The sequence below is a fragment of the Osmia lignaria genome, chromosome 10 (genome assembly GCF_051020975.1).
Source record: "Osmia lignaria lignaria isolate PbOS001 chromosome 10, iyOsmLign1, whole genome shotgun sequence".
NCBI classification, from domain to species: Eukaryota; Metazoa; Arthropoda; class Insecta; order Hymenoptera; family Megachilidae; genus Osmia; species Osmia lignaria.
Genome location: NC_135041.1, coordinates 4,768,775 through 4,791,728, shown reverse-complemented (window position 1 = coordinate 4,791,728; position 22,954 = coordinate 4,768,775). Strand labels below are relative to the sequence as shown.

General features: G+C 40.3%; 1 protein-coding gene across 1 annotated transcript in view; it reads right to left on the bottom strand.

Moving 5' to 3' along the window:
- Positions 1–456: 456 nt before the first annotated feature.
- The window catches only part of hwt (SH2 domain-containing adapter heavyweight), a 165,151-nt gene continuing 142,653 nt past the window's right edge, over positions 457–22,954 (bottom strand). Inside the window, exons 5-9 of the mRNA XM_034339484.2 lie at positions 19,682–20,616; positions 17,365–19,003; positions 3,171–3,363; positions 2,857–2,976; positions 457–2,758 (exon numbers count right to left, since the gene is read on the bottom strand). Coding sequence (XP_034195375.2) covers positions 2,569–2,758; positions 2,857–2,976; positions 3,171–3,363; positions 17,365–19,003; positions 19,682–20,616 — 3,077 coding nt within the window. The 3' untranslated portion in view covers positions 457–2,568. The remainder of the gene's footprint in view (positions 2,759–2,856; positions 2,977–3,170; positions 3,364–17,364; positions 19,004–19,681; positions 20,617–22,954) is intronic.

Below are 22,954 nucleotides of genomic sequence, written 5' to 3'. Positions count from 1 at the left end.
GATTACGCGTCGTTGCTGATTACCCAATTAAATTAGCAGGTTACTTAATCGATTACCGTTACCGTTAAATCGTTACCGTTTATTACCGTAAACCCTATTTTATCATTAGGTAGTACTTATTATCGTTAGTCATAATCGTACCGTACGAGAATATTGCACACAGCAACCAACAGACACGGATAAAAGGGAACTAAGTAACAGATCACAGGTGAAACTAGGCTATCTCTGTAACAAATTGATATCACATGAAAAAATATGTATCGGTTGCCTCCGCTCACAAAAATCTCCTCAAAAATAAGAGACCTGTCGGACGGATGACTCGAATTTACGAGCCATCGATGGTTCGGATTCACTGATCTCGATCGACCTTTCTTCTCCTTCGACTTAATCCTCTTACCGATCAGTAAGGACGAACAAATTGTATCATCTTCGAATTCGATTCGATTCGCAATATCGAAAAAAAAACAAAAAAAAAAAACACAAAGTAACTCGTTGTCGATCAAGCATACAGATCCGAGCCTAATCGTTTCTCAACGACAACAAAAACCCTGATTAAAAATGATCATTACGATTAGCGATAAACTTTGGCATTTTAATTCGTGGCCGTACCGCTTTTTGCTCGTTCATTTACCCCATCTTCACCCTTCTGTCTCCTCGCACGATTGAACTCATTTCTTTGGCTTCCAGCTCCGTCGCAGAGGCCATTCCGGCCAGCTACCTGTATACCTAAATCTAAAGTACGCGTGTTATCTGACGCCTCGCTAGATTAGCCGCTTGTAGTACAGCGATTCTGATCCCATCGATAATTTCTTACGCGAAACTCGCGGCTTACGTGAGCCACGAGCACAAGGAACAACCATTTTGTTTTTCTAAAGCTCTTACGGTGCTTATTTCCGTCGTTCGTACAACGACCATTCGATTTTGAACCTCAGAATCTCTCTGAAAATACAGAATTTCTTTTATTCCGTCTTGTACTTCTTCAGGATTTCCATTCGTCGTGCTAATTAAATGAAAATCCTGTCCGATCAATCAAGCGCAAGTAATCAATCGATTTCGGGAAAATAAAGTGCAAAACCTCTGGTAGATTTGCGCGATACTTTCTGGGGGAAGACGAGACAGATTCTGCAGACGTTCGTTTCTTCGATAGACAACGAGAGCTTGTCGCTACGGTCGGAATAGTTTCGAAGCATTGCAATTAAACACCTTACAACGACTAATTTCATCTTCGCGCCACTAATAAAGCTTTACTCGAGAAGTTACGTAAATGAATGAGATTATCCATTAAGGATTGCTCGCTAAGCCTACGAAAACTTTTTCACCGATTACGCGCTTTGTACTGTGTTATTCCCCGTGAATAGTTTCGTCCATCCCGTTCGACTCCATTGCTGTTTTTTATTACCTTTACATTCACCCTGGAAGCTCGGAAAATTTGTTGTTAAACAGCCCCGAATGGATCTCGAGGCTCAGTGAAAGTTCTATGGAAGTACGAAGTACTTTTTAACACGGTGATTGCCATAGGAAATTTCATTATTATTAATATGGCACATGGTAGTGTGGATTGTTAACTGTTCGGACGTATGAAATTATAAGAAACTATTAAAATACAATAGAAGACTATTTCAATTCTAATAGTACCTACTTTGAAAATTATAATAATTCAGGTATAGATGGATTGAATAAGTATACTCGAGATGAAATCAGGCTTCCTCAGGAAAGATAGCGATCCTCCCCCGGCTTTCACGGACTTCCGAGTTCCGACTTTCTCCGTAGGCTTCCTCGAGTTCTCAGACTCCGGGGTCTCGGGGTTCCTGACCCATGACCGGATTCCCGTCTCACCCCTTAGGCGTTCCCGAGAAGAATGACGATGTAGAGGAGGAGACCTCATATATAATATATGTAGGTCCGTGGTTCCCCACCACTATTTTACAATTATATGTTAAATTTTATAATATTTAATAATTAAAAGTTATTTTTTCTTAATCTTTTTTAATATTAAGATTTTGAAAATTCTTATTTTCCCTATGAAAGCTTAATTTAATCGCGAGTGTATTGTATTCATACTACTTGGTATACACTGTATTCTGTAATATTTATTCTGTTATCTAGTATGATTTTAATAAAAGCGTTTTATCTTATCCATCATAATGAAAAAAAGATGGACCACAAGCTAAAATCTTATTTTCAAAATACTAAGTTGTAATAATTACGTGTTCTGTAAAAGATTATCAACTACATAAATCGTTAAATATAATATTCAATATTATTAAAATATTTGATTTCGAGATGTTATTAAAAACATGTACTATCTCTTTCAAAATTACCTTAATTTATGACGAAATTTATTTAAACCCCATGGCAATCAACGTGTTAACTGTTTTCTATCCAAAATTTTCCAATGGAAAATTATATCTATGCACAACGATACCCTCCCGTTCTTTTATACAAGCATCGACGATTCTTTTCGGAGGGTATTCTTTTCCAGGACACTATCCAGGTTCTTTGTTATTCTCGAAGGTAAAGGGGATATCAAAAAATGGGAGCACCTTAAACGGCGCTACGATAGATGCGCTACAAAAGCTGAGCTATGACCGGATGCAGAAGACACATGTGCTCGGCACCGCGTATTGGAAGACGGTTCACGCTAAAATGGCGAACCATTTCCGGTATGCTGTCGAAAGGCTTGCTGAACTGTCCCAGAATATAAGCGTTCAGTTCCTCGTTTTTCTGGATACGCATATGCATAAAACCACGGGCGCTTCTGTAAACGAGAAAGCAGAATTCGATTCAACGTTTTCGGTTTGAATTCGAAATTCGAACAAGAGTTCGAATATTACTTGCATGATACGTGAAACTTACTTCAGTGACAAGGAATAATCTTGTTTGGTCGACTCGCTGTTCCTCACTAAGTAACTTCCTTCCCTCAGAAGACGTAGGACAGCTTCAGCCTCGATTCTCGTGATGGATCCGTGGTACCATCTACGAGTGAAAGAAAGAAAATCAATTTATAAAATTATGAAAACTTTCACGGTAGATACATATCTCTTTCCACTCTTGAATATTCTTATTTTATTCAAATTGCCACGTAAGTCGTAACAATTAATAATTAGTATTGATTATCATTTGAAAATTTTCATTGTATGCTGTAAAATAAATAAAATTAAAGAACATACCCCTGTCTCTCGAGAGGGAGGTCCACGTCAACCAGATCAGCGGATCCTCTGGCTGTATTAATCTCCAGCGGCAATCCAAGGCTGAGACCACCAGGTTTTTTCGGCGCTATCTGACCACCACCGTTTCCACCGTTGTTCACACCGTTTCCAGCGTCCAGATTCAGTGTCATCTTCGGACGCGCCAGACCGCCGCCTGAAATGAGTCACCCGACAGTTAGACGCCGTGAAATTCCCCGGGGGTAAACATCGATTATACGCATACACCGTAGACGACGCGAGCAACATCTCCCTGTTCGCAGATTTTATGGCCCACCCTCGTAATTGGAACGAACCGAAACTCGGTACCGCAAAGATTCACGGCGACAGTCTTTGCGGATGTGCTCGAAATTTCAAGTTCTGAAAGGTACATGGTACGGGTAGAGTGTGACATGAAATTTTTCATAAATTGGGTTCCATTCATTTCTTCTCGTTAACACTTAATTTTTCAATTTTTCATTCTCTTATTAGAAAAGATATTTCTGGATAAATATTTCAGCTCCAAAATATATTCTACATAATGCATCAATTAAAGGAGTGTTTTAGTAAGACGTGAAACAAGAGGGAAAACATTTATCAAAGCTCGGATAATCGATTAGCTTACTACGCGAGATAATTGTGTCATCGATAACTCTGCTCTCGAAGCAAGGACTCGATAATAGCCGACGGGGAATACTTCCTTCGAGAAGAAACAATCGACCGTGACTTTGGACGTGGCTTTGTAGAGGTATGATAATGGAACGTCTCGTACTCGTCAATAGATAGGCTGAGCTCTTTCACTTAACAGAAACAATACAATCGAAATTCCTTCCTCCAATTTTTTTCTCTTCCCCTTCTCATACCTCTGCCGAGCAGTTTCATCGACTTCTCAAACTTTTCACTCCCCTGCTACCACTTAAGTTTCGCGAAGAAATTACGAGCATTGTTTCCTCGTAAACAATGTGGCTCGAAGTATAAGAGACAACCAGTCAGCATCGCGTTTTCTTCGTTTTCAACGATGAAACTGGAGACTCGATTTAAGATCGTAAGATATTACGCTTATTAAAGATTGCACGAACCCTTGGAAGGACTGAAAACGGAACAGGAAAAGGAAAGCTGCAATTTCTATTAAAACAAAAGATTCAGGAAATAAGAAGAAATTTTTGGGATGGATTGAAATAAATTAAAATGTTTAATTTGAAAATTAATTGCTTGTATCCTTGATAATTTGGGTTTCAATGTTATTTTACTACATCTGATAAAATATTCAATTATTATTCGAGACGAGCGAACTTATTCGCCGAAACACCTCTCTCGGCTCATCAAGAATTTATAAATTTCACTAAGTAAATTCTTCGTGGGGCCTTCCATCGAGCGTCAATGTTATTACGCCCTCGTAGAAAGTTCGGAGATGATAATCGACGGAAGGGTCCGTCGAAGAAAGTGGCTGCGCGGCCGCCAGGTAATTTCATTTGTTGCCTGCAATCTCTTAGCGGTCGACTTTTGGAAGGTCGCATGATCCAGGTACGATGAAATTGTTCTGACAGGTGTAACAATGGTTTACCTTCTCATCGAGGCTAACACGTTCGGAGAGTTCCGGCTCGAAAGCGCGTACTTTATACATTATTCATTAGGGTATACTTTGGGATTTAAGAGAATCGAATACATTTTGGATCTCTTGTAATAAAGATACAATGAAAAAGTAACTTTCTATTCTTTTAATTTATTCATTACGCGATAACGTATTATTCTATTAGAAGCAATAACCAAGACTACCTTTGACTTTTGGAATTTTAAATAAATGAAAAATTATCCACGACCACTTAAAATCTGAGAACCTTTTTGTTTGAATCAAAATAATTCTTAGAATTCGAGTAATCATCAAATTATATCTCAAATACCTACATTTTCAAATTTTGCAAATATTTTTAAGAATCATAAATAATATTTTATAAGTGATTCTCGGAGCAATAACAAATTTTATGTCATTCGAATCTTGCGAGTCCAAACTTGGGTTTCCGAATTGACTTAGATCGGTGGGTATATACTGAACCTGATCTCATCCCTACTTTCAAAAATTGTTATCATATCATCAAGACGGTAAACCGAATCGAGAAGCAACAAAATTCAATCCGACTGAATAATTCATCGAAGGTAAATCGTTTTCGTGCACGCAGCGGGGAAAGGAAAGTCTCGAAAGGCAACATCCACGATCTCTTCCGGCTCGTCTGACGGCCGTGCGTTTCAAACACGGTTAAACATTAACGAACAGAAGGCAAGCGGCCACCACTCTCCGAGATTGGCCGTATCTGTATTATTAAATTTAATCCGGCCGTTCGGACAGCTCGATTTATCCATCCGAATTTTCTCGTTTTCCCGCCCGTTCCATCGCACGCGAACGAACGAAAGAAAACTCGCGTTGCGTGTTTCTCGGCAACGGGAAATTCTCCTCTTGACACCCGTACACTTACATTCTTGTTTCCCGTGCAGACTGTTTTAATATCCGTCTCAGACGAAGATACGTCTCAATCAATTTCTTCGCGGTGCCTTCTCCATCCAAGCCGGCTATCCCTCGGGAAATGGCGAGCCGGGGGCACGAAAGTAGATATTCGTGAAAACGCGGCAATACTCCTGCAGTATGCGAATAACCGAGCGTCTGTGTACAAGCGGGGTGTGTCGCGAAGCAGCGACTTTCGAAACTTGTTATCGCGGGAATGAAGTTCGTAAATTTCGAGAATGGTAATAGGTAACAGGAAAGTTTTTCTACGGACGTTTCCCAGATGTTTCCTTCTTCCTTGCTTATACTTTCTTTCAATGAAGAATGCGTTCAGACAGTCGTCTTCCTTATCTTCTTTTTATAAATTGAATATTTTTACACGTTTTGCATTTTGATGTCTTTTATTTTACATACATTCTGAAGCAAAGTGATAAGAGTCAATAAGAGAATTTTTAATTCCTCTGAATATCTAAATCTCGACAAATTCGTTCATTGACATTCCAAGTGTTTCAGAAGCTATCAAGATACTTCAAATAAAGGAATACTGAGATATTCCCATGGCATCCTCTTGAAATACTACTTTCATGCAGCGAGAATATTGTCTGAGAGGGTGATGGAAAAGGAATAGACAGTCCAAGAGGAGTGTCTTGACACACGCTTGTCTCGAGGGAAATTCCTCGTCACGAAGGAATCACCGGAAATCTCGTCGGACGTTGCGCGTCGCGGTGGCCAGAAACCGAGAGAACTTTTAATTCCCCGTGAAAATCAGGACGTACGGTCGGACGTGGATCGAAGCAGTAGCAATGGCTTCCCGTGGACGCGAGAAAGTCAAACAGGCCGCGTCGACGATTCGTATTTATTGCCGCAAAGACCACCGAGGGTGGCACTCGCCGCCAAGATTTACGACGATGAAGAATTTACTGCGCCGAGGGACGGAGGAACGTCACACGTTCGCTTGGAAAGGATAGCAGGAGATTCCATTGAGTCTCAGCCTGCCATTAAAGCGGTAGTGTGTCTGAACGGAGTGGCGGTAAAATCGTCGTGTGGCGCGAAGGGGTGAAAGACGTCTTGGTGGTAGTAAGTTAACCGTGTTGTTAGAAATGAAACCGTTCAACGATTATCTTGCTTTCACATCCGGGGAAAACGCATGTCGCGGAATTTTCTTGCTCGCTGCGAGTTTTCAGAGGATCAATTTAAAGCTGAAATTAAAAAAGGCTATTGCACACTCCATTTTGCAATATTTTTATGTTATTCAATAGTGGCAGTCTAAATGGCAGAAAGAAAGTGTTTATACGTCGAGGAAAGGAAGAAAAGTTTCACTGAATGGTTTTACTGTCTCTGGAAAGAGTACCCCTAGTGCAGAAAATCGAAGATTCGAGCAGATGTCGGAGAGCTTCACGCAAGACTTGTGATCGAAAATTGCGATTCACGGTACTATAAAAATGTTCACCCCAAAATTGGAGATGGAAAAAACTGTTACATGTCTAACATTTAAACAACGGATCCTTCGTGATTTAAGTTTACAGAACGTATATAAGGGGATTAAACTAAAGTTAAATGTATAATTTTCAAACAGAGGGGTTTCATATATTGGGAGAATAATTTTTAAAGGAACAGTGTCAAATTTAGAAAATGAAAATGAAAAACGGATCCTTCGTGATTTAAATTTACAGAACGTATATAAGGGGATTAAGCTAAAGTTAAATGTATAATTTTCAAACAGAGGGGTTTCATATATTGGGAGAATAATTTTTAAAGGAACAGTGTCAAATTTAAAAAATGAAAATAATATAAAATACAATACTATTATAAATTAAAATTGAGGTTCTCTCCATGGTCCGCCGTCGAAGGGTTAAATAGAAAAAGTTGTTTCAGTATAAGGATAATAAATGAAATATTAGAATATCTTTTATAAACGTTATTGATGATCGGTGTATTGAATAGCAATAAATTTTGCAAAATCTCGAATCGATCCTTCGAATCTATAGAATCGCAATCTCGACGTCGAACCGATAAATAACCTCGGTACAAATCCCTCGGATGTTGCGAGTCATGGTGAGATCGCAACTTCGCCCATCATCCGCGCCTCTTTACGATTCCGAATCTTTCCGGCGAACGCCGCTTTCTCCCCCATGGAAAAGCTCGCGATGTGTCGAAATGTCCGAACAACAGATGCGGGATACCGTCGCGGGGATAGACCTTTAAGATCTTCGCCAACAGATGTTGCAGTTACACAAGCCCTCCTTCTGCGCTCCCCCAAGCAGCTAGCAGCCCTTATCGGTGCGGTAACAAACACTTCGAACCTGCTTCGAATGCTCGATACCAAATGCTCGATCCTCATGAAATATGAACTACGATACACGCATACGTCTTTCTCATCGAAGGATCAATCGTACAATTTGCTCGAGGATCAACGGCTCGTTCGCACCAAGATACTTTATATACACCCGTTATTTACGGAGTGGCGTCTTATCTTTTGTTTTAATGGAGCAGTTTGTGAGAAATTTTTGTAAAAATAAGGAAAAGATTAAAGCTTCAATGAAGGTTCCTAATTTTGAAATTTCATTTTCGAAGAGAATGCAAATTTTAAATAGCGTTAATATTATACGATAATGGGAATAGCAGAGTACTAATCTGAAAGCATAATTTAAAAATTTAATGTAACCTCCTCGTTTAAGGGTAAATGTATAAGAACTCTTACACTTCCTCTTAATTGAGGGAAGTCTACATTGCACGCAACTATACTATTACAAACTCCAATAATACTAGAGTTAGTTAATATAGAACCCCGCATCAATTAACTTCAATTAACTGTAATCCACGATTCTCCTCTGTTTCCCATCTCCTTCCGCAGAGCTTTCAGACGTTCCTCAGTGTCGATTTAGGTCAAAAGTTCACCGATGAAGCAAACGTTTTAGTGCTCTTCTCCGCATCGTTCCGTAAGTTTATCTTGTTAACGTGGATAACAATTGAAAAAACATTTTTTATCTCTTCAAGATTGAATATTATCGCTATTTAATTCTCTTCTTCCGCCAAACGCGAAGAAGAGGTTTGTGTGAATACCTTAAATTACAAATTGGATTCGAAATTAAATTAGATACTTCTAATTTTGTAAATCTGCACGCCTTTAATGAAGGATCTAACGAAGAGTCATTTAACTGTCAGGTAAAATATTTTGTCGCTCAGATATGCGAGCGCAAAAATAGCGCTGGAAATTAATGACACAGCCTCCGCGAACGATTATGTTTAATTTTTCACTGGAAATGCAGTCGGCTGCATTAATTGGACGGCGAGGTATTAATCGCTCACGATGAAAAGGAAAAGAGAAATGAAAGTTTGCGCGATACGGAGCATCGTCGAGACGTAAACGAAAAAACTGGGTTACGAGACGACAGATTTGCGTGAAACGAGCATTAGGCGAGTCGAAGGTAAGGATCCTTGCCACTTACGAATTTTCTCGACCGTGACAATTAGTGGGAAACGTTAAACCACTCGTTAAAATCCGACCGACGTCGAGCAACCGTTGCGAATTAAAGTTTCGTCAGACACTCGTCTCGCTTTGGAATGCTACCAAACGTTTAGCGGCGATTGTACGAGAATATACGTACGTACGTATATACACGGGGTATGTCTCGCGCGATTGGCGACAAACGAGTAAACCGTACGTGACCGGTTTCCGTGACCAGACGGACGAAAATTGTATTTTCCTACCGTCGGGAATATGTCACCGACAGCCTGGAATCTAGTTAGAGATCCGCTAAAATTTCGTTCGTTGAATTTCATGGAATGTCGAAAATTCGGTGCGGTTTTATCTATCTCTTTTTCTTCCAAATTGTTTTCCCTCGTTCAGTGTCTCGCGAACAATTTGTCTGTGTCGTATAAACCTCGTAAAAGCACGACAATTTTTCACAAATATTTGCTAATCTGATTTTTTAAATTGATGCAATTTTTAATAAATTTTAGAACTTAGAAAATGCGAATTATTAATTGATACTCACAAAAATAATTCTATTGGTAGTTTCTTATTAGGTGTAAAAAGAAATTGGAGATTACACGGTTCAGTTTGTTAGAATTCCTGCCTGATCTTGAAACTTTTCACCCGATAAATATCGGAATAGAATGGATGAAACAAGCTTCGACCAATTACAGTTCCACATTGCACAGTTTCTAATAGTTATTTGTACCGATTTGTAAAATTCTACGAGGTACTTTGGACGACTACCAAAAGTGTAACTGTCCGATAAGGAAATCGTCAGAAAACGTCGTTCGAGCATATGAACGGAGTTCGATCAGACGTAAACAGCATTTCTTCGATATCATAAAATAGTAATAGGTATTCGAGCGGAATCGCTACCTTGAATTTTATTACTTGGAAGATCACGTTCGCCTTTCATTTGCATATAGAACTGCATCGAAAATATCTGCTCTGTCAGCACGTTGCCAATGTTCTCTATCAAATAACGTGACAAAATAAATTCGACAAATTTTGAAAGATGAAACAATGTTCTCAGACAACTTGTGTTCGTATCAATAAAAAATAAAATTGGACGTTGAGCACCTTTTACAGTAAACATTCACCTCTTCCTCCAAGACCAATATCACAAAATATAATTAAAAAGAACTCGATAATAAGAAATTAGTTTTAACACTAGAACTACTAGTGTTCAATGAGCATTGAATTTTAAATTGAAAATTAAATAAAAAAATTAATAGATAAGGAATGAAACCTAAATTAACATATACAAAGTCAACATATATTTCAACGAAAATAACTTAATAAATTTTATAATATGAAATAAGGAACTAGAAACCTGTCATTTTGACCCCTTTGATAGTTCTAGTTTTAAGAAAATCTAAGAACGCCATTTAATGGCAATTTAAAAATATTTAACAGAATATTGACATCGTGTCGTCGTCTTTAAAAGAAGGAAACACTAAAAAGCACATTATATCTCCAGCTGGAAATAGAAAAAAGATCGATAGCTGCTTTATCTAGCGATCCTTTCAGGGTGTGGACGTCACGCAGACACAAAAGAAACGGCGGAGGGAAAGCGAGAGTAATTCAGATAGGAATAGCGAAAGTCTTCTCCCCTTTTCTCTAGCTGCTGAATTTTTTCTCGGGTACCTAGCGAAGCGAAAGAACGGAGATACCAGCCACAACGTTTTCTTCTTGCTTCTCTTCGTCTGTTCGCCCTGTTAACGACCACCCTGGCCGTAGCTACCGAGTAAATGGTCCAGACGCAAAGATGGATCGGCTTCGTGGAAATTGTGAATATCAATTTCCATGGTGCCGTTACTAAAATCACGGATTACACCGTTCGAACAACGAGATTTACAACGTCGTAACTGTTATCTACAGCTGCAATAGCAGCAGGAAGCAATGCCATAACGAGAGAGACTTAGAAGATGTACGACACATCTGTACAGACGTATTTATCGATTCGATTAACGTTGCAGGAGGTTGGCAGAAATTTTATTTTCTAATATTAATCTTAATAATAATTATGTATATGCCGTACACGTTACTAACACTTTGATAGCCATACGTTTTGTCAAATTTATCATTCTTGCAATTTCAAATTTTCTTTTATACAGGGTGTTTCGTTTAAAACAGGCCACCTACATATTCCCTCTATCTCTGAAAATACAAAAAATGTTTCTGACGTAATCTAAATGGTTTCAAAAGAGGAATCAGATGGAAGGATCGTTTTTTATAAATTGTAATTTTTTAATCGTTTTTTCTAGGTCACTCGTGTTTTTTACGTATGTACACACATTTTTTGTTGTTGTATGTTATAGCAAATATTATTGTGCATTCATCCATGTTTAATAGCACGACCTTGAAGTGACCGTGGACTCTAAAATTTAAACACGAGTGACCTCAAAAAAAACGATTAAAAAATTACAATTTATAAAAAACGGTTCTTCCATCTGATTTGTCTTTTAATACCATTTAGATTACGTCAGAAACTATCTCAGAAATTTTCAGAGATAGAGGAGATATTTAGGTGGACTGTTTTAAACGAAACACCCTGTATAATACACATTATCAATACAAAATTATTTTTGAGAGTTTCATTTAATATATGAGAATAGCCAGGATATTGTATCATGTATGAAAAGAAAGTTTGCCTACGTAGAAGAAAACATCCCTTCCGGACGACTTGGCATTCTAATTATTTCGCCAGCCGCATAATTCGGATGCTCCATTTATTCAACTATGCGAAACGGATGGATTCATGAAACTGGGAGGGCCAGATTCCAGATACCGAAGCAGATATTAACTTACGTGAGCCACGGAGTTTTCAGTTTAATTCAAAGCTCGTTTTGACGTTCAAGAACTGAACTTGACCTCTTACCACTTCCGCATAATGAGACACGGTGAGCTAAATAAAGGATACATGCTTCACACCATGTTCTATTAGCAACGCGACTGCGCAATCTCATAAACAATTAACTTGATAAAAATAAATGAAATTTATTTAATTTATCTCCTCAAATTGAACATCTAATTTTTCTTTGTCTACCTATTTCGTGCAGAAACTTCAATATAAGAAAATTATTAATGTTCATTTTAAATATCATTAACATTATATTATTTATGCAAAGTAGCAACAGGAAAGTTCGATTAACCCTTTGAACTCGATTTGTTTTCAATATTGTTACTCGTCAACTTGTATTAATTTTAAGTCAAATTAAGTGAATTAATATATAACAGTAAAATTGAATGTTTTCTTTTCCATAAAAAACATAACTTTTACAAAAGAATTTATAATGTCATCTCCAGTATGACATTTCAAAGAGTTAAAAAGAATAAAATAATCACAATTATAGCACGTCCGACTATACATGATCATTTTCACTGCGCCAATCAACGTCATAACCCTCTCATGAAAGGATAATTAGTAAACTTTTAATAGAATGATCGAAATCGAATTTTGGCTAACTTTCCGATAGAAATACTCGAGTATGCGGCGACGCAACGTTCATCGATCCTATTCAGGCTATTTTCGTCGGCTGTAAAAAGCGCATCTTTGACAGGGGCCGCTTAACGAAAGGGTCGCCATTGACGTTTACAAGAGCCGGCTGCAAGTAGGGCGTAATATTTCCGATATTTCCAATACGTTCCCGCTGTATCTTTCCCGCGACAGCCCGCCCCCGCAGCATCGTTGTTGCGATACGAAACACACGTGTCGCGCGACCGCTTGCACTTCCGTTCGTGCAGCGATGCACACGCTTCGAATGCAACACGTGCACGGTGCACGCGAACAAAGATACCGCGGTTCAAGCTTGAAACCGTTGTTCTGTGTTCACGTCACCGGCCTCTCGTGCATTGTGAACACAAGCCCGTGAGAGAACAACCTCGGACGTTTTGTTCGGCTGCACAATGCGGAACCGTGCTTCTTCCGGGTTAGTCGTCCGTCGTCCCGTTTAAAACGGCCAAACAGAAAACTAACGATGGTATAGGAATACCCGTCAAAACAGAACTGGACCGCTAGATTTATTTCTCCACGTTTCATGAAAAATCCCTGAGAAATTCTCGCAGCTATTTATTATCACAGGAAGGTTACAACGCATTGATGGTTTTCAATTACCGTATAAAAATGACGTAATAAACCCGTGAAGGTTAACGGTATCGATAAAAGAGCGCCGCTCTCGTCCGAGGCCAATTAAAGCGGCGCTATACCGTTCGAACAACTTTAATAGCACCTATGATGGAACGCGTAAACTGTTGCTATCTTTAATGGTAAATAGTATAAATAACTAAAAAAATTTTCTTGAGACTTTAGTAAAAAGAAATTGTTACCGGCATGGGAAAAAGAGTTTAATGAATTTTCATGCGCGGAATCACGAGCGCCGCAGTGGAAATACACGTGTATGGTCAGACGTGGTAAAGCACTATACTTCATCGAACGAGACGAGACAGTAAATGGGTAAAAATTCACGTGCTCAAAGCAGGCCTGGTTCACAGTACACAAACCTCGACCAAACCGTTTGAAGAACTGGAAACAACTAACAAGGGACATTACCCAATCGACACACGCCGATTTTGATGCCCGTTGAGTATGATATAGAACTCAAAAAAATATTTGACACGTATTTTTTTTTATCGGCAATCGTCCATGCTGAAGGGGTGAAAAAAATGACAAAATAAGATTATTTTTCAATATATTTTTTAAACAAATAAATTTATCAAAAAGGTGGCTGCATAGAAAAATTTGCTGTGCAAAAACACACAAATTCCATTTTGAATTTTTCGTCTACACCTAATAGTTCCTGAGATATTCAAGAAAATATGTTTTGCAATCCCAACTTTGAGGGATATTTTCACCCCTTCAGCATGGACGATTGCCGATAAAAAAAAATACGTGTCAAATATTTTTTTGAGTTCTATATCATACTCAAAGGGTATCAAAATCGGCGTGTGTCGATTGGGTAATGTCCCTTGAAAGCCTCGTCCCTGCGTCGAACGCGTGAATTTGTAAACATATCCTGACTCGTCTCGTTGGACGGATTATATGTTCGAATAATAATACTATTCGAATAATAATAATGCAAAGCGTACCTTTAACCCCTTATCCTATGATTTTTTTATAATTGCGTCAGTGAAAGCTAACTATTTATTACTATTTATACATGGCATTCGACGATTCTTGACTGGGAAAATTATAATTAAAATTGACATATTGAATTGTAAGTTGCGTCACGAGTGTGACTCGATATTATAGAGCAAAGGATTAAAAATTAAATAAAAAACAAAAATGTTAATGCTGTTTTTAACTCATTATTCCCTTTTCTTTTATATTCGGGCCAACGCCTACCCGGGGGTATAATAATTTTTTTCATCTCCTTTCGTCAGTCATTTGATCGCTAATTCGCTTGGAAATTGCTGTTTTTACCCGCGATCCATCAGCAAACTCATAAAACCGTCCGAGACAAGAAACAAATACACCGATCGATCATCCGTGCTTAAAGTTGCCTGGGCACGATAAGTAATCGACGGTAGCTCGACGTTGAGAAAAAACTACTGAGATTTTCGGGAATCTGTTTTAGATCGCGTGCTAACGCGCTTTATCTCCGCCCTTTCCCTCTTCAAAACGTAATTTACAGCTACGAATCGGCCGACATCCATCAACCAGGAAAAAATGACGGAATCTCGATTGCTTCGCAGCTAACTATGATCAAAAGGATCAAGGTACGTCCGAGGACCCTTGTGGACACAAATAGGGGATCCGACGTAGTTGAATTAAGAAAAGGTCCGAATGTTATTTATACCTATCGAAGCTTTTGAATTTATTCTTCGAACCTAGGTACTTAAAATATTGTCCGTAATATCTTTATAAATTTGTGATATCTAAAACTTTCTATAAACAATTTTGCTATAAATATTCGCTGCTTATAACTGTATTGAAAATAGAATTTTAACAATGGTCTATCACAAATGTGTACATTAATATAAAACGAAGAATTATAAAATAATCAGTGCTTTCAGAAAAAGAACTATTTTACAATAAATATTTACTACGTAAAACTATATTAAAAATGGAATGTTAACAATGGTCTATCACAAATTTGTACACTAATATAAAAAGAAGAACTATAAAATAATCAGTGATTTCAGAAAAATGCTATATGCATTAAATAGTGTACTAGTATCGATAGAAGGATATCGTGAATTCATGAATATAATTTTACAATCAGAACGGCTTGAACCTGTCCGTAAGATAAATCAAATTATTCCGTTTATTCTTGCTTCGAGAAGGTATTGTGAATTCTACCTTTAGCCTACTTTTGCTAATCGATAATGCCGAAAAGGTCGGTTTATCGAAACTAGCCGGGATTTTATCCATTATCCAGCGGTTGCGGTGAATGGAAATCCAGACTGTGAAACACGACAAGCGTGAGAGATATGGAAAACAATCCCTGCCACATATACGCGAGCGTCGATCAATTTTGGTTATCAGGAAACCGGAAATGTTGCTACACGATACACCGACGGCTCGTCATTCACACGTTCGTGGTTGTATTCGTCGAAACACATAAATCGAATTCCTCCTCGCTTTGCACGGAAATCTCCCAAGTTTTTCAATTTTAGTTCTACTATACGATAAATTATTTTACTCACGCAATAAGAACATTACGAACATTTATAAGTATCCCGGCTGATTATACCTGTCCTGTTCGATTAAACGTATCATCCCCATCTTCTAACTTTTAGCTCGATTAATCCCATCAATCATTAATTTCTCAAGCGGACCACCTTTATTGACATTCGATCATCGGTTAAAAATAACCTGATCCTTTGCACGCCTACGCTTGTTCATTTATCAGAACCGAGCTCTCCGTGTCGCTATTTATCCTCCCCTTGATTCACGTAGCGCGGTACAGATTTCGCCCAAAGGCAACGACGGTGAGCTCTCGCTTTTGCAATTTCCAGCCTCGAAGGGTAAGTTCCCATCAGAATGCAGGATGGAGCTCATGCTGCGTGTAGAACGACGAGTTAGAAGCTTAATCGGCTGACTAATACTAAACGCCTCGTGTTGCAGTCAGTAGATCGCGGATGGATTCAAGTATCGGGGGTAATCGGTGACCGATGACGCATAAATCTACGATTGACACGTCTGATAAATCCCTGATTGCGGTTCGTTTCCCCCACTCAGCTAGTTAGTTGGGTATTAAGATGCTGGATTATGTCCTGATTGCTTCGATTTGATAGAACTATTATTTGATAGCTTCTCTGTAGCTGCGTAGGAATTAATCATTATCGTTCCGAATGTAGAAGAATATTTCAAATAATTTTATTTCAAAATTACTTATGCTGTGATTAATTATTTAACTTCAGCTAATCGTTATTACTTCTTAGGATGGCATGCAGTTGATGTTGTTTTATGCTTTGATACAGGAATCTTTGAACCCTTTGCGGAAGCAAATACACGAGAAGATTGTGTTGTCGCATGACTTTCGAAACTGTTGAAAGTTTGCTACTCGAGTAAGGTATACAGGAGGCAACGTTAATTGCCGGCTTAAACTTTCTAGAAAGGAACGTTCTTTGAAACACTGCCCTAACTGTGGGCCAAATATGCGGTGGAACGTTAAACACAACTTTTGCAAACTGAAGTTTCGATCAACGCGAATTTTGTCCTGGTGTTTTTGCTCGGATATAATGATTCATTGGACAGTGATATATGGAGTGGTATTAACGATTCGACGTTAGCGTGTGTTGGTAAGATTAAATATTTAGTCGTCGAGAGGGATGTAGGCGCTAAGTGAACCTTAACGATATTAGCCGCTGTCTGGAAGGTTCATAACGATCAGCATCAAATTACGTTGTCCCCTAGCGTTGATAAGTACTTAGTTTACCCCGAGATGCCGAAAGTACGGTTTTTATCCTTTTAATGGCTAGACGCTCGATTAAAGAAGGGACGACTTTCGAGCTCACCCTTTTAACGTTTATTTCAACGTGTGCCTACCGTGCTGGAAGAAATATTCAATAACCGATGGTACGTTAAAAATTCAATCTAATAATCTCTATTTCGAAAGCTTCAATTTGTTACCTTACATTAATTTAATTTTATCTTTTAATTTTGAACGCTGATCACCGATAACCCTTGCAATAAACAACGCGTTAAGCGTGCACAAGAAATCAGATGTCTAAAAAATAAAATAAAGTTTCTTACTTACCGAACAACGCAGGTGGTTCGACGTCCCGCACGGAAAGGCTGGAAGACGCCTGCGATCCGCTGGATTCCGTGCTCTGCATGCATCTGAGCCTTCTCCTGAGTTTCGGCATGTCAAACGGCAAATCTCTCAAATCCACGCTGGTAGCACTGCCAGACGTAGTGGCGTCTTGTTGCATAAGCAATCGTCTCCTCCGTAGTTTCGGCATGTCAAAAGGTAGATCGGACAGCTCCGGTTCATTGTCGACAAGATTGATGTTATCCAACTGCGGCTTCAACAAGTGAAAGCCAAAGGGTTTGCACTTGATCCCAGCACGCGATTCGATCGAGATGCCACTGTCCGATCCTTGAATCTCCGCATCGCCCGACGACGAGGATTGCAGGGCCAAATTAATGAGATTCTTGTTCTGCGGTGTGCGACGTTTCTTGAACGACGTGTCCATCGGCGAGGTCACGGAATTCGTGTTCGTGTTGGCCGTGTTAGTGTTCGTGTTCGTATTGGTGTTTGTATTTGTATTATTCGACACGGTCACGTTGTTCTCCGTGGTGACGTTCTCTTCCGGTGAGGCTTTTTGCGAATTGTTGTTGCGATTATTATCGGACGTCTCTGAAGCGGGTTCTTGGGACGATTTGTCAGATATTGGCGAGAGTATGTGTAATTTATTCGCATGGTGGGTTAAAAAACCAGTCATGGATGGTTGTTGGTGATGGTGGTAGCAGTTGGTGCTGCCACTGTCGGAACTATGGGAGCTCAAACTGGTGCTGTGACGACTCTCGGAGCTGCTCGTCGATCTGTTACCCTCGCTGGTACTGCTTCGAAGAGACTCCATGCTCCCCCCGCTGCTGCTGGTAGCCATACTTTCCGTGCTGGAGTATCCCGCTCTGCGTCTAGTGGTCCGCAATTTGAATTCCAAAAGTCCGACCTCACGGCGTGGTCGCAACAGATCGCTCTCGGCCTCGTGGGGCCTGCCCTTGAACTCCATGATGGGTTTGCTCTCGCGTATCAGACTGCGAGGTCGTTGTCTCTCCTCTCTTGGCCTACCTTTGAACTCCAGTATCAGTTCCTTGTCGAATCGTCGTCCCTGCGACGACTCCACGTTGTCTTGAGCAAAACTCTTTGGTCTACTTTTGATCTCCAGTATGCTACCCTCGCTGCTCTGCGGCGAGTCCTTCGCTCTCAGCAAAGATTTCACCGGCAATCTCAGGTCCTTCAGACGCGGATGGTCTGGCTGAGAGGGTAGGTTCGGCGTGCTGCGAATATTCAACAGCAAATGGTCTCGATTGCCATGGAACTTGGCAGGCAACGGAGCCGTGGATGGAGGCGACGGGGTGTAACCTCTGGCGGGTAACCGCGGCGAGCCGGTTTTCTCGTCGCTCGAATTGATCTGGAGGGATTCGATATCCTGGGACAGAGTAGAAATATTGTCTGATTGCTGTTGTTGCTGTTGCTGCTGCTGCTGCTGCTGCTGCTGCTGTTGTTGAAGTCGGCTCGGAATTGGTTTTGGGCGGAGAAGTACGACTTTGCGTCGATCTTTGCTGCTGTGGGACTGACCAGCGTAAGGGATCTGCTGCGGTTGCTGCTGTTTCGACGTGTCCGTCGACGAACTCGTTCTGCTTACTGCTATCGCGCTGTTGCTTCTCATCTGCGACGGATTTAATACAATTTTCTTCAAATTTTCATAAAAATTACATCATACCGTTCATTAACACCATTTAGTCACGCAGAATTTGGAGCGAATAAATACTTGAACCACGATTCGTCAGAATAATATAAGATAATTATTTTGGTTCATCTAAGGAAGACAACATATAAATGCGTTTATTATGAAAACGAATTGTACCAGTGTTTCATTTTAACCCTTCCGCTGTATTAAAAGTTACTTACATAACGCGAATATGTAATTAGACTATCACTTAATTACCGAATACACGCCGAACCGCAATTAAAGTCTAATTTGCGCTTGGCAACGAGGAATCCATGGTTCGTGCTCTGAAATTCAGTTACATTTTGTGCCTCATATTGCACTTTAATTGCTTTTGATTAAAAGCCAACGATCTAACTTTCGCGAAAGCACGAAACGCTGTAAAACACGGAACATAACTTTGCGCAGTTATTATATCAGATTAAAAAGACGGTTCAAGGTAAAGCTCAGGGTCTAAACGTTAACGACGGAGTGTTTTTAAATAGAATGGGAGCCAAATACCTTGAATGTTAAAGCTCTTGAAAAAAAAAGAAAAACAAATTCAAGGGTGACATAAAAGCGACACTTATAGAGCAATCTTATAGATAAAGAATTGCAAGGAGGTGAAACTATCAATACCTGTGAATGCAACACGGGATGATTGGTAACTCGATCGAGGTCGTCGAGGTCGTCGTCGGACCTATTGACCTTGCAGTCGAAGGCCGTCTCGTAGAGGTGACGTTGTCTAGCCATCTCTTCCTCGTCTTCCTCCACCTCCACGTCCTCCTCCTCCTCTTCCTCGCCCTCGTCCTCTCCCTCCACGTCGTCCTCGTCCTCGACGAGTATCGGCTGCGGATCTATCCTTCGTGTACGTCGTAGCTTGCGCACTTGGTGCCGCGTTAACTGCGGCTGTCGTTGATCTAGCTCATCCTCTTCCTCTTCAGCTGATGCGACGCAAGTACATACCGTGGTCGGCAGGTCGTGGCTTAACAATCTATGAGGAGGCATGAGGGTGTGATCCCACTCGGTGATGATGCACGACGAGAGGATCTCGTTTCTGGCTGGGACAGCATGCTCGCTCCCCGACGTGGGGCTCACTAGATCCTCGCTTTGATAATGTTGTTGCGGTTGTAACGGCTGCTGCTGTTGCTGCTGTTGCTGCTGCGGCTGAAGCTGCGGCTGAGACGAATAGCTTCCCCCATCACCTGCCACCGAATTCCTCTTCGGTATACCGGGTGTTCTCGACCGTTCACCCGGTACGTCGAGACTGACGCTTTTCCTATACTTATTCGGCTGTGGTTTGCTGAGTTGTTCAGGTACCTTGAACAGGTCGCCGTAGTAATAAGGCGATGGATGACGGACTGGTTGATTGGAGTCGGTGGGCGATTGATCGGTCAGATGCACCAGGGCTACACAGTCCACTAGCGCAGCATCTGTGAAGCTTAACTCTTTCTCTCGGTCTAACGAGGTCGCACGAGTCGAGGAAGTAGCATACACGCTGTTCTTTCGTTTCCTGATGTCTGGATGTCGATCATCATCGTCATCCTCGCAGGACGAGCCTGAGGCCGAAGGATCTGCAACAGACACGAGTGCATAATTTAGACAGCAGTAAAGAGGAACAAACCGTTCGCAGAGTTCGTGCGAGCTTAAAGATTCCATTAATCTTTCCTCGGGATAAAGAGCGTCGTTCAAAGTTTCATGAAACACGTGCAGACGGAGGAGACGAAACCTCGTAAACCTTGGCTGGAAATGTATATAAGGAAGGTACACTTCGAGTGCCGGCTTCTGGGAAAATGGTAACGACCAAAACGACGGGAAATTTTCATAATCGTTCCGTTATAAGATAGCTTGGGTTCGGCTAACTCGGGCGTCGAAGCAAGCGGGTAAAAATGCTTATGGGGAGAACGAAATTGCCGTGAAATGGCAGAACCCCCTCTCCTTAAAAATCACTTCCTCGGTCCGCAAAGTATTACCGTAATGGTTTTTAGCCTCGCTACCCGGCTAACACGCTCTTCGCGACCCTCTTTTTCGTTTCCTCCGTGCATCATGACCCCTTTTTCTCTTATGGAACCGACCTTCGCGAACTAACGATCGTGTCGCTGATATCGTTAGATCAAGGAAGATCGGTTGGGCCAAGGTGGACGCAAAATTACGCGACACCCGGTGCAGTAGTCAACCAAGGTACGCATGCAGTAGAGACGAAAGGACTGAAGATAATGGGAGCATTATGCTCGGCCGGAGGGCTCTACCGAAATCCTTCCTCGCTCCTCCTTGCGAGGGTGGTAAGTGCAAGAGGCACACTATAAACCACGCCAAAAGCTGCTTCTGACAGGAACCGCCTACTCGGATATAGCAGAAAACTTTTCGAATGGGAGCAAAAAAATTATTATCTGGAACCCTGTCTGATCTCTTGTGCCACTGTCTCGTTGAATCACGAGGTAGATCTAACACGATATGGATTTTTAATGAGAAAACTGGGTGGGGGGGAATTGTGAAATATGATATATTGTTCTTGGTTATGTAAAATTGATAAAAGTATCAGTAATATAAATTATTTAACAATTAATTTTATAAATCTCGTCATAGATAAATTATTGTGATATGAACAAAAATGATTCCAAATTATTAAACGAAGTGCGACAACGTTGATGTATGAAATTTTTTGAGGTGAAAATCCATGAATTTACATTCAACGCGATGGATAAACTTATTTTTCTATTTTCAGACACTTTCATTATCACGAGGTAGCTGAAACTTCGTCGTCCCTATTCGAATATAAAAGACCGCGCCCAAACAGTGAAACGCGAAATGAGAAATTAATTCCTGAACAATGAATCCGGGAAATTATAACACGTGCGGTCCCATTCACGAAATTGCAAACGCGGTCTCGCCCCGATTCCTTTTCATCTATTCTCTTGACATTTCCAGCGGGTTCCAACCGCTCTGGCTTAGACGAACAAAAACACGAACGATCCATACGGAAGATCGATAAAAACTGTTTAATAATATTCAAATTGATTTACATTTATCGACTGATTATTTGGATATTCTATTATCGAGATTGCTATATTTAGAAACAAATTTTTATTTTCGATATACAGTTAGCTGCTGGCAAATATTGAGCTACCGTTCGATATGTATGAATTGATGCATCATAAAAATGGCACACACCCGAAACATCCATCATATTTACGTGTTAACGACGTTAACGTTCGTGTCGCGTGCATCAAGCACAAAAAAAGGTGACATTATTCCGGAAATTTTATAGATATTAGACGGAACATTACTAAGGCGACTACGAATATTCAGAAATTAATACCAGAATCAGCGAACTACTATCTTGAAGGATTTTTATTTTAAAGCACAAAATTTTATTCAAGTGAAAATCGTTTATTATGTATCTACAACTCTCCGTCTATGAAACGAGCAACGTCTGACGATGAAACAATATGAATAAAAAACGCAATATCCGGTCACGGTCTACAGTTAACGCAATATGCTTGAAAAATTATATTAAAGCAATATAACGGGGTGTATCAAGAGGGGTTAGACGGTGGTGAACGGACGCAGATAGAGCAAAAATGAAAGCCGAACGAAGCAGGGTAGAAGGCAACATGAATATGCATCCGCAGCTGTTTCGTTCGAGCGTTTTACAAAAGATACCGCACCAAACTGGAGTGGAATAAACGTATTAAGAAAGCTGGCGTACGACTTGATTGCCTCCTAAACGAGGAATCGATATCCATGGCTGTGTTACGCACAAAAGAAGGAAATTAAACCTGAACTCTCGGAGTTTTCATTAAGAACGAGTCCACTGACGAGCTTCCACCGTTGAATAAGATACAAATTAAACAGTATCGTAATTGTTTCACGGATAACAGTTGGGAGGTTGATGATGAAAGCTTCCCTGTT